Below are 13559 nucleotides of genomic sequence, written 5' to 3'. Positions count from 1 at the left end.
GGCACTGTGTGCTCCCCATACTCTTGTCAGCTGTTAAACTGCTGCTTTTCTGTGAAATCAGGCCAGCAGCTCAAAAGGTTTTAGGAAGAACAACTTATAGGCAACACTGGTTAGTAATTTGGGGCCAGTTGCATAAAAGGATTAGAGTCCCAAGTCCCATAGAGCTCCAAGTCTAACATCCACTCCAGGTTCTGCAAACCACCCTGTCATTTTCCATCTCACCTGTGAAGTGCCCAAACTCTGCTGCTGCTGCTTCCACTTTTCCATCTCACCTGCGAAGTGCCCAAACTCTGCTGCTGCTTCCACTTTTTGACCATACTGCTTGCCAGGCACCTCAAGTTGTGACTGCAGCCCACAGCACCCAAACTCCCTTGCTGAGGAGCATCCTGCCAACGTGACATTTCCCATTTTTCAGGAATTTCACCACTGCAGAGTTTACTCCAGGAGATAAGCTCAGTCCCTCCCATGAAGGTTTTGTACTTCATATGAAATGATCACACATTTCAAGGATGAAGGCACCCCTATATCCCCCCCAAGCAAGTATGACCATGGCCCAGTGGTCAAAGCTCTCAAACAGAAGTGAAGAAACATGTACTGCAGTTCCTGCTCTGATGGCTGTTTATGTACTTCATTCAACAACTGTTTCCTGAAGAAAGGCTGGTGACTTAATAGCTTAAATACTCTCCTGGCGCACGGGAGGGATGGGCCTAATTCTGAGAGTTCAGAATGACAAGTGGAAACACATATCCTTCCGTTGAGCACACCAAGGCACGCAAATCCAGCCACCGGACACTATTTGGGACACAGCCCTTCTTTTGCAACTTCCCTGCCAGCTCTTTGGGTGACATTCCCTATGAGCACGTTTAATGAATCCCTTTCTGAGGTCCAGAGGTGTCGCACGTGTGTGTGTGCATACGTGTGCACACAACCACACACCAGGAAAGCCTGCACATCCTACACAGGATTGCAGGTGCTGCTCAAGCTCACATATGTCAATGTCAGTTGTTGCTCCGAGGCTGAAGTTTCTCGTGTTTAGTGCTTTACTCACCGAGGCCTGAGAACAGCAGCAATAAATCTAGAGGAAGGAGCAATAGCCTGGTGGGATGAATGGATGGATAGTAATATATTCCCATGTCTGTATCTCACAAGACTAATGATATTAAGTTTTTCCACCAAACACTCCAGTGTGTTCCTAACACCTAAGTAGGAGTCTTCCCTTAAATAATCATTACAAATGCATCATGTATGAGATACTGCTGACCCAGAAAGGGTTACAGCAAGCTGTACGGAATGCACCCAATCACAAAAGCTGAACAGACCCTTTTTTCCTGCATTTTGGCAATGAAAAACCTATTACAACTTTGCATATGTTGTTGAAGGACACTACTGTTCCTACAATATACCCTACAGTAAGAACCAAAGACACGGTCCAGGGGACAAAAGGAAGCTCAGAAAAAACTCCCTGTATGCTGCCAAATTTCTAGGTATAAAGGGGAAGAGGAGAAGAGGTCTGCATGGATTGAGCATAACCTTCAGGTTCCACATAGTGGTTTCACATTAATTTTTTGGCATTGCTATTTCTGCTTTACAGTGATTATCTACTTAAGATGCTATTTTTACACTCTTGAAGTATTTAAGAGGGAGGAAAGGATGATATTTGGTTTATCAAGTGTGTCTTCTGACAGAAAATCTCCTGTTTGTCAACTGATGTCTATATTCCAGTGAGAGAACCTGGAGACAGTCCAGACATATCCTCTTTCCCACTCCCTCCACACAAAGCTAATGAGCTGACTACATCCAACGAATTGATTAGTTGGACAGTAGCTATTAAAGTACACAAGGAATGAGCCAGAAATCAACACTATATCACAGTATAAGACTGCATACAGCTTAAATAATCATGTATGGTAATAAAAACTATTTCAAGTGTTTTGTTTTCCAATTAAAAAATCCCAATCTGTACATAAAAAAAGGTTTTACGTGTACAGCATGCCTTATCAGTAAATCTTCTTGCATTGTTTTTAAAGAGGAAAGAAAGAAAAGCAAAACCTTCACCTATCATTAACATGCTAAGATGTATTTGCTGTAGAATAGTATTATGAAAAGGATTCTTCATCTCCCATTTATTTAATTTGTGGTCAATTTAAAGGAAGGCCTCTAAATTATCTCAACATGTTGAAACATCACTGGAATTAAAAGCCCTCAAGGAGTACTCTCAGATTATTCTTTGTTTTATTTTGTAAACAGCAGTCAGCAATGCAAGGTGCTCAGCCCTCTAGAAAGACATCCATGGCCTCCTGGGGGAAAAAACCTACAGCCTGGGAAATAAAAGCCTCATCATCTTCCACCTGATGGTGCAGAATAGGGCCAGGAAGCCCTGCAGTGACTTCGCTGGGCATTAAGCACATCACACACTGTAAGATAACTGTATCTTGCTGACTGCTTTCAATAACACAACAACCCTCAGCAGAGATAACCTAAAAAAGTTGGCACTCCTGGTACTGCACATTGGATGAGACTTTCAACAGCAACTGGGAAAGATTTCGGATTATCATAAATAACCTCAACTGTTCTTAACGTCTGGCTTAGATTTATACTTGAAAACTGACAGCAACAGTATTGTTACAGGGATAGTCTCCAGCCTACATGATCAGGTCACAACAGCAGAGGAGATAACACTGTGATGGGGTTGTGCTGGGAAAGAGAGGTGACCTCAGCTCTTAGAGGACTTGGAGCGTGTTGGGTCTGAGGAACGGTGTGCTGGGATCAGCAGCTGCTTGAACACATCTGTTTGACTCTCCCTGCTGATGTCAGGGATTGAGCACATCTTTGGACCAACTTCAAGGATTTGCTCGCCTGGGTTTTGGGGTTTCTGAAAGGATCCACCCCAAAACCAGGCAGTTATCTGGAAGCTGCAAGCGTAGCCACAGGGTGTGCGTGTGGAGAGGATGTGTCACGCCATACACTACATTCCATAATGAGATACTTAAATGCTTATGGAAGGAGGTCTCATCAGGCTCTCCGAAGGGAAGTACATGCCTTGGTTGCTCTTACTTTATGCTACACAGTGCAGTTTATAACTGACCATAAAGTAACCCTGAGGATCCCTGAAAAAGCTGCAGAATTCTGCAGAGGACAAAGTCACGCACTGGATTTTGATAAAGTGAGTACCAGCAAGCAAAAAACCAGCAGGACTAACAGAACAGGGCCTTCATCTGCTTACTTTGTTCACTGACTTCTCTGGTGTTTTCACTGTCAGGTCAACTTGCTTTCCTTTCTTTGAAGGTGTTCTCTTTATTTTTGGTGAATGAAACTTGCCCTTCAACTTCATAGTGAACGAGGAGAGATGGGAACGCTCAGAATCTGGAAAGACACAGAAATATGTTACTGGATTAGGGTAAATGTGTTGAAACCAGGGACACTGTGTTACAACATTATCTGGAATATAATTGCACCATGTAAATTTATTGCAACCTTGTAAAGTTGTTGAGTGGAAGAGGATAAAAATATAATTGTGGCTGTCTATTATGTTTCCAACTTCAGTATCACCATCATTTCCTGCTTCCCCTCAGAGGCAGCAACACTGTAGTGCAAAGGCAGGAATAGTGCCTTGGAGAGAAAAGGAAGAACACCTCTCTGAAAAGCACTTATCCCCAGCAAATCCCAAAGTACTCTACAAAGGAGGTAATCAACATTGCTCTTCTGCAGATGAGCAACTGAGTCAAGGGGATGAAGTGACTTGTTCACAGACCTCTGGCAGAGCAGAGCTCCTGCCTGTGTCTTTGCTGGCAGTCAGCAGCCACCACGGGTGTGCAGGCCGGGTTCTGTCTGGTACCCAGGACTAGTGGCTGCACCAGGTCCTTTCCAATGTAATGTCCGTCCCAGGCTGCTGCTCTCTGCCCACTTGGTAGCATCACCTTTGGATGTGGCTCCATGGATAACGTGAAGAGAAATGCCAGCCCTTGCCAATTGCAGTGGATTTCACTTCAAATGTACCAACAACCAGAGGAACCACTTCAATTCCAGGGCATCCTTGACGGGGCTTAAAAACAAACTGCTCAAGCCTTTTAAAAATTGTATTTTCATGGGGTTTTGAATATCTAAAAGCAGAAGTCTCAAAGGTTTGCAATCATGCCATATGCATTCTTACCGTTGAAAGATATTTTTATCTGTTTAGCCACAAAGCTAAATAAAACTACACTTCCTTGTACAGAGCAATTTAGAATGTATTTCGAGCAAAGAGCACTTCAATAAATGGAGGTCTGAATTGCTCTCTAGTGACTCAGACAATTCAGCAGAAGTTACCAAACTTGTCTTTATATTATCAAGAAAAGTAAGCAGTTTTTGCTGTATGCTTCATTTTTCTTTCAGATTATTGACTGCCCTGGCTGTAATGAGTCAAAACAACACAGTCCTATGCATGCAGCACTGCACCACCTTGTTAGCATGCAGCCTGCAAACAGAAAAGGCTGCTGAGTCAAATCTAGCACCCAGAAGCTAAATACCACACTGCAGCACAAACACGGGTCCTCGTACTCAGAAATAACCTAAGCACAGGTCAAGAGAAGGAACCTGTGCTTTGCCTCCCCGTCAGGGCTGTCTCCCTTGAAACTCGGTTTCCTGTGGTGTGTTAAGACCCTGCCATTAACACCTTCACCAGGGCCAAACCTCTGGTTACTTGTGTCCTCTAGAGCAAAATCTTGCCTGCATCCTATTAATGGAAGCTGCCCAGCACCTGTTCTAATCTAGTGTGGCTGCAGACCTCCATTTACAGGAGTACATGCATTTCAAAGTATTCTCTGTATCATAAAGTCCTGTTTAATGCACTGAAGAGGGAAGAACTAAAGACCTTGGTCAGTGCAGATAAATCCAGACATATCAGTTGGCCTCTGAAGAATCGCTTACAACAGCTGGCACCTTAACTTAGCAACGATTTACGTCACTGCTTTACATCTACAAGGGGATCTCCAAACCTTTAAAAACCCCCTGGCTCCACAGGCTGCTGAAGGTCACCACTGAAAACAGTTCCTGGCTGCTGTGATCATGCTCTTGCACTAACCCCTCCAATAATTCGTACTTACTTCATACAGCATACGAGTATTTCTATACATGCATGTGTATGCATGCTTGCCAAGAAAAGTCATGGCTCTGAACTTATTTGTCAAGGACTGGCAAACAACTACAATAATTAACCTACAGGGAAATAATAGTAGCAGCAACAAATTGTGTCTGGCTCCTCCGTGGGCTGCAGTGAGATCCAAACTGCTGGTCGGAGTAAGAAAGTGTTCAATACCTACAAACCCCTCTGTTGCGTACGGTGATAATTTTGCCCTGTAGGAAATAAGACATTTGGAAGGGGGAAAGGTTTCAGAAGACTGCCATTTCCTTTTCTCCTTCCCATCACACATCACTACCCACCTTTATGGGCAAGCACATGAACGGATGAATTAACATGTGTGTATGGTGAGGAACCTCCAAAATGAGATGTTCTGTCAGCAGAGAGAGTTTCTCTTCTGCTAAGAGCAGATCCCCATCCCCCTAACCACTGCCCTTTGCTCTCTTTACCCTTCCGTCACATCAAACACTGAATCATTTGCATGCCATGTTCCAAAGAGACACGGACCAACAGAGTGAGGACAGGAGCGAGTGTCTGGAGCAGAATAGGAACTTCTTAAAATAGTACTAATGAAGTAAAGCAGCTGGCATTTGCAATAATAATAAACGTTATTGTTTGAACAGCCCTGCTAAGTCCTGCTCTGAAGATCACAAATTAATGCAGCTTTTTATTGCCATGTCTTTCCATCTACAACAAGCATTTTCCAGATCTCATCTGCTCATAAGTTTCTGATGCATTTGCAGTTAAACAAATGAGTCACAAACCAATATTCTCCAACACTCAATTATGCGTAGCATTTAAAAATAGCACTTTTCTTGTTCCAAGCACATTACAAACATCTCTTCCTCATCCTTAAACAGTTAAGCCTTAACCTTACTCTGCAGATGGGAAGCAGGCACAAAGGTGAAGCAACTTGCTTAAACAGAGGGTGAGTCAGTGACTCCAGTACAGCATCTCCATCCAACTGCAGGCCCTCATCCCCCTCCCCATATTCATGAATCAAGCAGTAGAGCTGCTGTGATTATGTTCAGTGAATGCCAACAGACATTATTCAGCATGATGGGCTTTACGCTTTTCAAGCAGATACATCGTTCAAGCATTATAAACAGAATTTGCATTTTAATGAATCTGGATGAAGTGGTATAAAAGAGAAGTCAGGAAGGTGCTCTGGCTCAAAGGCAGCAGTTACCTAAGCTTTTACAGATGACGACTGAAAGTCTCCTGGCAAAAAGCACAGCTGAGTGACTTCCTAGACTGGTTACACAGCACTGGTCTGCTTTGAGAAAGTCACTTTCTTTACACGATATCCTAATTTAAATATCTAACATGTCCTATGTCTGTCCAGTTAAAAAGTTCAAACAGCAAAGCATGCCTTTACAGATCGCATAATCTGCTAATGTACAGAGAGAAGCAGAAAACAGAGTCATGGCAGTGCTCAAACCACCTTCCTGCTCCTTCCTGCCTGTCTACAGTAACCAAACCTCTTAATGCAGCGTTGAGGTTGTTCCTGAGCTTGGTAGCCTGCCCGCTGGAAACTGTTCTATCATATTACCCTCGACTCCTATTGATGAATAACTGACAACATTTAACTGCAGTCTCGGCACTGGCTTTCTCAACTTCTCTTTCTCCTTTCTGATGTGCAGAAGAAGGGTACCCTGTACTTCTATGCAGTGTCCAAGTATTAGTAAGATGAATGGGAAAAGATAGGGTAATAAACTCGATGGAGTAATATCAACTGAAAGGGGGAAAAAACAGTGTGTTGTGTTGAAGTGTTTCTGTCTCAAAGGAACCACTGACTTTCCATCCCTTTGTACTTCACCTGCCCGGATTCTCTGCTGTGAAAAAAACCCAATCCCTTCAAAATTACTTTACTCTGGATTTGAGTTTCTTGATTTCTGACTGGAAGGTTTAATACGTCACTCGTCTCACTGTTAATTCCATCCCCTATTAATGAGGCTCCCGCTCCGTTGTGCTTGAACGCGCTCCAGCTGTTGAGTCATGGCCCCGCTCAGCTCCTGGGCTCGTCTCCCCCCCAACGGCACGTGTCTGGGGTCTGACCACACACACAACAGGAGAAAGCTCATGTTATGTGCCTGGTCCAAGCCCTGCTGCCAGAGGTGGCCAGAGCGGGGTTTTGGTACCCCAAGAGCCACTGGGCTGGGGAGGCCACAGCCACCTCGTCCCCTGGCAGCTCCAGCAGCTCCAGCAAAGCAGCACTGTGTGCCAGTTTGCCAACAGAAAGCTAAATCTGGTGAGGAAAGAACTGCAGATTTTAAACAACAGCAGATTAAGAGGCACAAGGGAAGGCAGATAAATCAGCTTACGTGCTTGTGGGCAAAGAAACTAGGCTGCTTAGGGAGAAAGCCGGCAAGTCAAAGCCCAATGTCCACCGAAGCCATAGTCAAACAGTCACTTTCCACTTGCTTCAAATGAACACCAGAAATTAAGTCAAAACACATACACGCTGGTGAATTCCACCAACCTAACCCCATAGCAAACTATTTACTTTAAAGTCAAAGTGAAAGTTCAGCCTTTTACAGAGCTCAGTCACAGCAGACTTTCCAGCTGTGGGGAAACCAGCATCGGGGAGGCTTTGGAGATGGGAAATAACCCCTGTCTGCTTCTGGACCTCCTGGTGATGTTTTTGTCACTACAGCACAGCTCAACGACAGGCAGGCTCCTCCAGCAGCAGGGATGGGCAATTCCACTGTTCAACTTGCCTAGTGATCATACCAAAGAAACTGAAAATAGGCTTGGAAAAAAGCAAACTCAAAACTTTAGATTACAGTACCTTTTCTTTCCTTCACGTGGAAGCCTAAACCTTCCATCTTCTCTCACTCTGGTCGTGTTCGCACACCAAACCCCTGCAGCTTTAGAGGTGGCAAAGCCTCAAAAAGGGTTATAGTTCATTTTCCAGCTTGAACTGACTCTTGTGGCTTGTTAGAAAGAACGAAGTGAAGTCTAAAAATCTTATCCCACAAATGGTTCGCTTTTCAAAGGCCACTTGGGTCTCTGCTGGATGCACATATTTAAAAGCTATCAGATTAAAAATAACAGCAGACATCTCTCCCCATGTCATAATGAAGCTATTGTGCACATTTTTAATCAACCGCTCCTGCCATTTCTGCCACGAGCCCTTTGAAGGCAGAGGTGACTTATGTAATGAGTTACACAACGATGCCCATTAAAATGGCATTTGTTCCCTTGGGCTCAGCTCCATCATTTGTGCAAGACAAAAGGCAAGTTGCAAGACTTCAGCTAAACCTTCGCTGACAGGGACTTTTAAGAGTTCTGAAGCAAAAGGGAAAAAATAACGAGCTGTAGTTCAAAATGATCTTTCTGGTGAGGATGTCTGTCTGATGCTGCGATGCGGTACCCAGCGAGAGGCTACAGAGCTGGGACTATGGATCTGGCTCCTCAAGACCCAATTCTGCTGTCAGACACAGCAGAACAGGTGACTCAGGATGGGCAGATGGGCATATGAGAGCTTCCCACATGCCACAAAGAATAGATCTTTAAAGATCTTATATGAATATTGCTAGAATTCCCAACTGTCTTCCTTCCACCCCGAAGGCAAGGGCTATCTACTGCATACCTGTAAGTATGCACACAGATCTGTGGGGCCTTTGCCCTGGCTACAGCTTTTGGGCTCTCTTGTAATGCAAACATTAAAATAATAGTGATTGACAGAAAATCGAGGCCTTTGAGCTTTGCAGAAATGTTGCTCTAACCTGAAACTCAAACAGCCTCTCCCAGCAGCCCAGATCCTCCACAGAAACACTGGCAGAGCTGACACAATGAGGCAAAATGCAAAGCTCACTAGTGAGCTATGAGAGAAAACTATGAGGAAACCGAAAGCTGCCACAGAAACAGAAAGCTTCCACAGGGACACCGTTAAAAACAATGGTGAATAATTTTGGGGTGGAGGGCACCAGCAACAGGACATTCAAGCCTGCCAGTGTGTAGCTATAAGGATGGAGAGGAAGCACTTGGCTTTCAGGGAGGGTTGAAGAAACAGATGAGGAGAACCCCAGATATGTTCTCAGCCCTTTCACACCTGCAATGTGTAACTCTGCTCAACAGCCTCCTGGTACATTTCACGCCCTCTTTCTCCAGAAGTCCTGGGGATGTTTAGAAGACTAAAAACGCTGATACGCAGCGCTTGTGCAGTGCTGGGTGTTCTCAAAGGGATGAACTGGGATCCTGAATATAGAAAAGACAGAATGTGAAAGAACAGAATTAAAATATCCCTCTTAAGTGTATAAGCATGTCACTGCTGCATGTCGGACGCGCTACAGAAGCCTCAGACCTACCACTTCCATCTCTGTTAGTTTACTTTTCTCAACTTTGCCATTTCCCCCAGAGACTGAAGCAAAGAGAATTTATTCAGAAACAAAAAAAAGACCCAGTTGGGGATCCAGAAAGGAAAAAAAAAAAAGGGAGGCTCCACTGTTAACGAGGAAGTTTGCCCACCCTAACCTTTGTACCTTAGGTGGAGCTGTTTGTAAGCTGCTCCAAGTCCCTCTCCAGGGAATCCGACTGCTAGGACAGCGGCCAGGTTTGAGAGGAAAACGGTGGAGGAAGGGCTGCTCGGGAATCAAACAATCGCTCTGGAGCTCTAAAGCTACTTTAACATCACGTCACCTTCGAAGCAGCCTGCTTTGGGGAGCGGAAAGACCGACTGCCCTTTTTCTCTTTGGCAGCATTACAGTGAATGAGCATAACCCAGCGAGCATTAATGATGTGCAATGACAGCACACAAACTCCTATGGAAAAGGGAGGCTCAGTTCCCTCTCAGCTGGCCAGGCAATGCTCACTGACTCACAGGCTTCATTATTTTTTATGCCGCCCTCTGGGGCCTCCAGAGGAAGCAAAACATTTTTATTTGTCAGAGAGCACATTTTGATTTTGATTTTTTTTTTCAACTTGCAGCCATGAATGAGGCATCTCCAGCTGCAGCAACCTCAAGTGGAAAGAGCTCACAGTGTTTGCAGGGGAATGGGGAGGCATAGAGGGCAACTTATCAATTCAGCCACATCTCCCGACTGCAGTGAAAGGGATGGGGGTCAGTCAACCACATTCATTTTACAGTGCGCTAGTACTACAGCTCTTTTCCCTTCCAGCTTCATATATAGAAGCAAATCTTCAGGTTGTGAGGAAAGGAGGATGCAACAAACCATGCAGCAAGTTCAGAGCAGCTGACCGGGTTCCCTCCTAGTCGTCTTTTGGCCATAAGAATTTCAGAAGAGAGAAATCTCCTGGCATGCAGGCACATAAACCAGGAATCCTTCAGCTGCTGAAAACTGCAGTAATACCACCCAATCGATCTACTGGGGGAGAGAAAAAAGGTACAATTAATTGAACAAGGAGGGATTTAAGGGAGTAGGACTTTGCTGCCCAAGTTCAGTTTCCCCCAGCACACCAACGCTGGCTTTGAGACTCCTTTCTGAAAGAGATGCTGTAATGCATTGATAAAGAGCAGACAGGACTTCAGCTCTGTTGTATCTGAAAGAAAGCCACTGCTGCAGACTGGTCCTGTATCAACTCACAAGCAGAAAGGTTGCAATTTACCAGATCACTAGCAAACCTCTGTGCAGCATCTGGTGAGTCTCTGGTAATTTCCCATTTAAGTACTGATTTTGCACAGCCCTGCAAGCTCGAAAGAACTAATGGGATTACAACACTGGTAACATGACTCGTAACCTCCCCCTGTGCCAGCACCAGTAAAACAACAAGAGAGTCAGGTAGCCTCCAACATCAACAGGACCGCTGTGGTCCATGCTCTTTTTTTTTTACACATAGAACCCACCAAGGCTGTTAACATTTAATTTTAAATGGAGAAAAATAATCCAATTACAAGGCACAGCCTCTGCATTACTGCAGCAAACAGCACTGAACGCAGATATTGCAATGGTTGGGAGACAATCTACTGAATTTCTCTGTTCACCAAACATGACTTAATATGGGGTCCATGGGCATCCCCAGTCGTCTAGTGGCTTTATGAGGACATAGTCATGACATTGATTCAGACATCTAAAAATAAAGCCCTGCAGGCACAAGTATGCATGCACACTACCTGAGTCACTCTGGGCTGTAGGGAGCATATGAGCCAAAGCCAATTTGTTTCATTCACACTACTGCCATGGCCAAGCAAAAAGCCTTGTCACGGAGCTCCACTTAAACTCCTTCTCCCCTCCTCTCATTTTACTCGAGCACATTTAGACTCTTTCCACGTTGAAATCCCTTTGTAGGCTTGGGTTTCAGTCATACGGCTGTCAGCTTTGAAAGTCAGACCTGAAAGATTATAACCTAATGTTGCTGAAGCTGTTTATCCATCTCCAAGGTGACAGAATGTCGTCACTGGCACTCTGCAGGACTGCAAGCAGAAACGCATTATTTCAGATGCTTTAGGGAAAAGCCTAATTGCTTGCAACCTGCCCACAGGTTCAAGAGCTGAAAAACAAGGTTGTAAATGAGGGCCTTGACTTTGCAACTGCCCCACTGCACCAGTTCTGAAAGGGAAAAACTCATCCCTCTTTCATCCTTAGAGAGTAACCTCAGCTCTCACTCATTAGGCGATGGAAAAAAAAGAAGAGAAGCTGGCTCAGATCTGCCTGACACAATTTCCAGTTGCTTTGGACATTACTAATTATAGTCATCTTTATTTTTGACCTCAGATTACAGACTCTTCGCACATTCAGTCTGAATTGCAAAGCTAACCCCTCTTTTCCAGTGGGCTTGGGAGGAACCTTACACCCTGCCCAAAAGCCACCACCCACACTCATCTGAGCTGAGCACAAGAAATAAGATCAAAACATGGAAAGCATTTGCTTAAACATGCTCAATTTTATTTCCTTCTTTAGCAAGTGGCATAGATTAAGGGCAACAGTCCAGGTGAGAGTGTGATGTAAGCTCTTTTCCATGCATGTTAAGAGATGACCTAACTGCTCTGTAAGGAAGCCTCATTTCTTACTGTTCTGACTAGCACTGTATCCTCAGGGTTCAGATGCTGAAAAGCAGATATTCAGTTCAGTAAGATTAAACATGTCTGCACAACTCCAGTGCACCGTGCTGGGGGCTCACATCTCTGCAAGAGAAAGGAAAATGAATCTGAGGAACCAGGCCAGCTCTATCTCCTAGAGGCACTGCAGCAGCAGTGTAAACTTCCCTGATACTGCTTACTCAATAAAACAAGGCATCACAGGAGGGCTATGCAAATCTCTGAATTTTGAAGTACCACTGTGCTGTTGCCCCAGAGGGCCAGCTCTCTATCTCCACATACACAGACAAGCATGTGTGCAAAGAGATACAGCAGCACTGCAGGTGTGAAATTTCTGATGTAATCAGGTCAGAAGCTGCTGTTCCATGATTGTTGTGCTGCTTGCACAACGGGTTAACAAGCTGCAGGCCATATCCTCAGTTCCATACCCTATTCTATACCTGATAGGATCAGCACCCAAACCACCAGTGTTATTGCCTGCCTACAGGCAGGAGGAAATTTTAGTCTTCTATAAGCACAATTTGAAACATCAGCGCCTCCAGCAAGGGGAAACCGAGATGTTAATTGAACTGAGCAGCCCAGGAGGGAGCTCCCTCTTTGTTAGCTGTAGGATTAGCACATCCCTAGACCATCATGGCAGGAAACATGAGGTAGCTTACAGAGTCTAAGTGGGATGTCTGCCTTTCATTCTACTGCACATAAACATTAAAGGTTACTTTAGCAGTAAACAATCATTTGTGACATCCTGTCTTCTCATGCCTGAACTAAAATCTCCTGGTTACATTGCTCCTACAGACAACAGGTTCAAGGAGAAGGCAACTGCTACAAACACCTGCAGTTCTCCCTGATCTTCTCAGCAAATCCTGACTTTAAAACAAACGTATCTTTAAAAATTACATAGAAGAATGAACTTCTACAGAAGCAAACCCCAGCAGATCTGTACAAGCATCAGCAGTAACACAGAGGGATGCTGAAGGAATCCACACCGTCAGTAACACAACTGAGCCTAGCATGGAAACAGGCACTAGAATTTTACTTGTTAATTTAATGCTGAAGAAAAAGCAGCTATTCCTTGGCTATTTTGGAATATGATGTAGCCTAATGCAGTGACAAGTTTGGAAACCCATTTAACAAGGGGATAGTGATGCCTTCTTTGGAGCTTAATTCTTTGCTGCCATGCAATGTAATTTCTTGTATCACCCAGGCTGTCTGTATTTAAACAGGTACTGTGATGTTTAATGGAAATTCACAAAAGTGGGCTCTACTAAGAATCAGTTCCTATTTTTAATGAGCTTCCACTTTGCTGATAGAGGAAGCTGGCCTACATTTCAAGAAGAAACACCTTCAACGCTGACATACAACAGCGGGGCAATAGCTAAAGAGAACTAAGCTGAGACTGTATTTTACCAGAAACAAAGTTGAACCTTATCTCAGCATCTCTTT

At 44.4% G+C, this 13559-nt stretch overlaps 1 protein-coding gene across 1 annotated transcript in view; it reads right to left on the bottom strand.

The window, feature by feature from the left end:
- RAPGEF1 (Rap guanine nucleotide exchange factor (GEF) 1) overlaps positions 1-13559 on the bottom strand; it is an 80279-nt gene that overhangs the window by 46592 nt on the left and 20128 nt on the right. The window contains exon 2 of the mRNA XM_010023987.1: positions 3224-3363. Within this exon, the coding sequence (XP_010022289.1) occupies positions 3224-3331 (108 nt within the window). The 5' untranslated portion in view covers positions 3332-3363. The remainder of the gene's footprint in view (positions 1-3223; positions 3364-13559) is intronic.

This window comes from Nestor notabilis, unplaced genomic scaffold (genome assembly GCF_000696875.1).
Source record: "Nestor notabilis isolate BGI_N333 unplaced genomic scaffold, ASM69687v1 scaffold10701, whole genome shotgun sequence".
Taxonomy (NCBI): Eukaryota; Metazoa; Chordata; class Aves; order Psittaciformes; family Psittacidae; genus Nestor; species Nestor notabilis.
The sequence above is the reverse complement of the archived record's forward strand: the minus strand, read 5'-3'. Positions and strand labels throughout refer to the sequence as shown.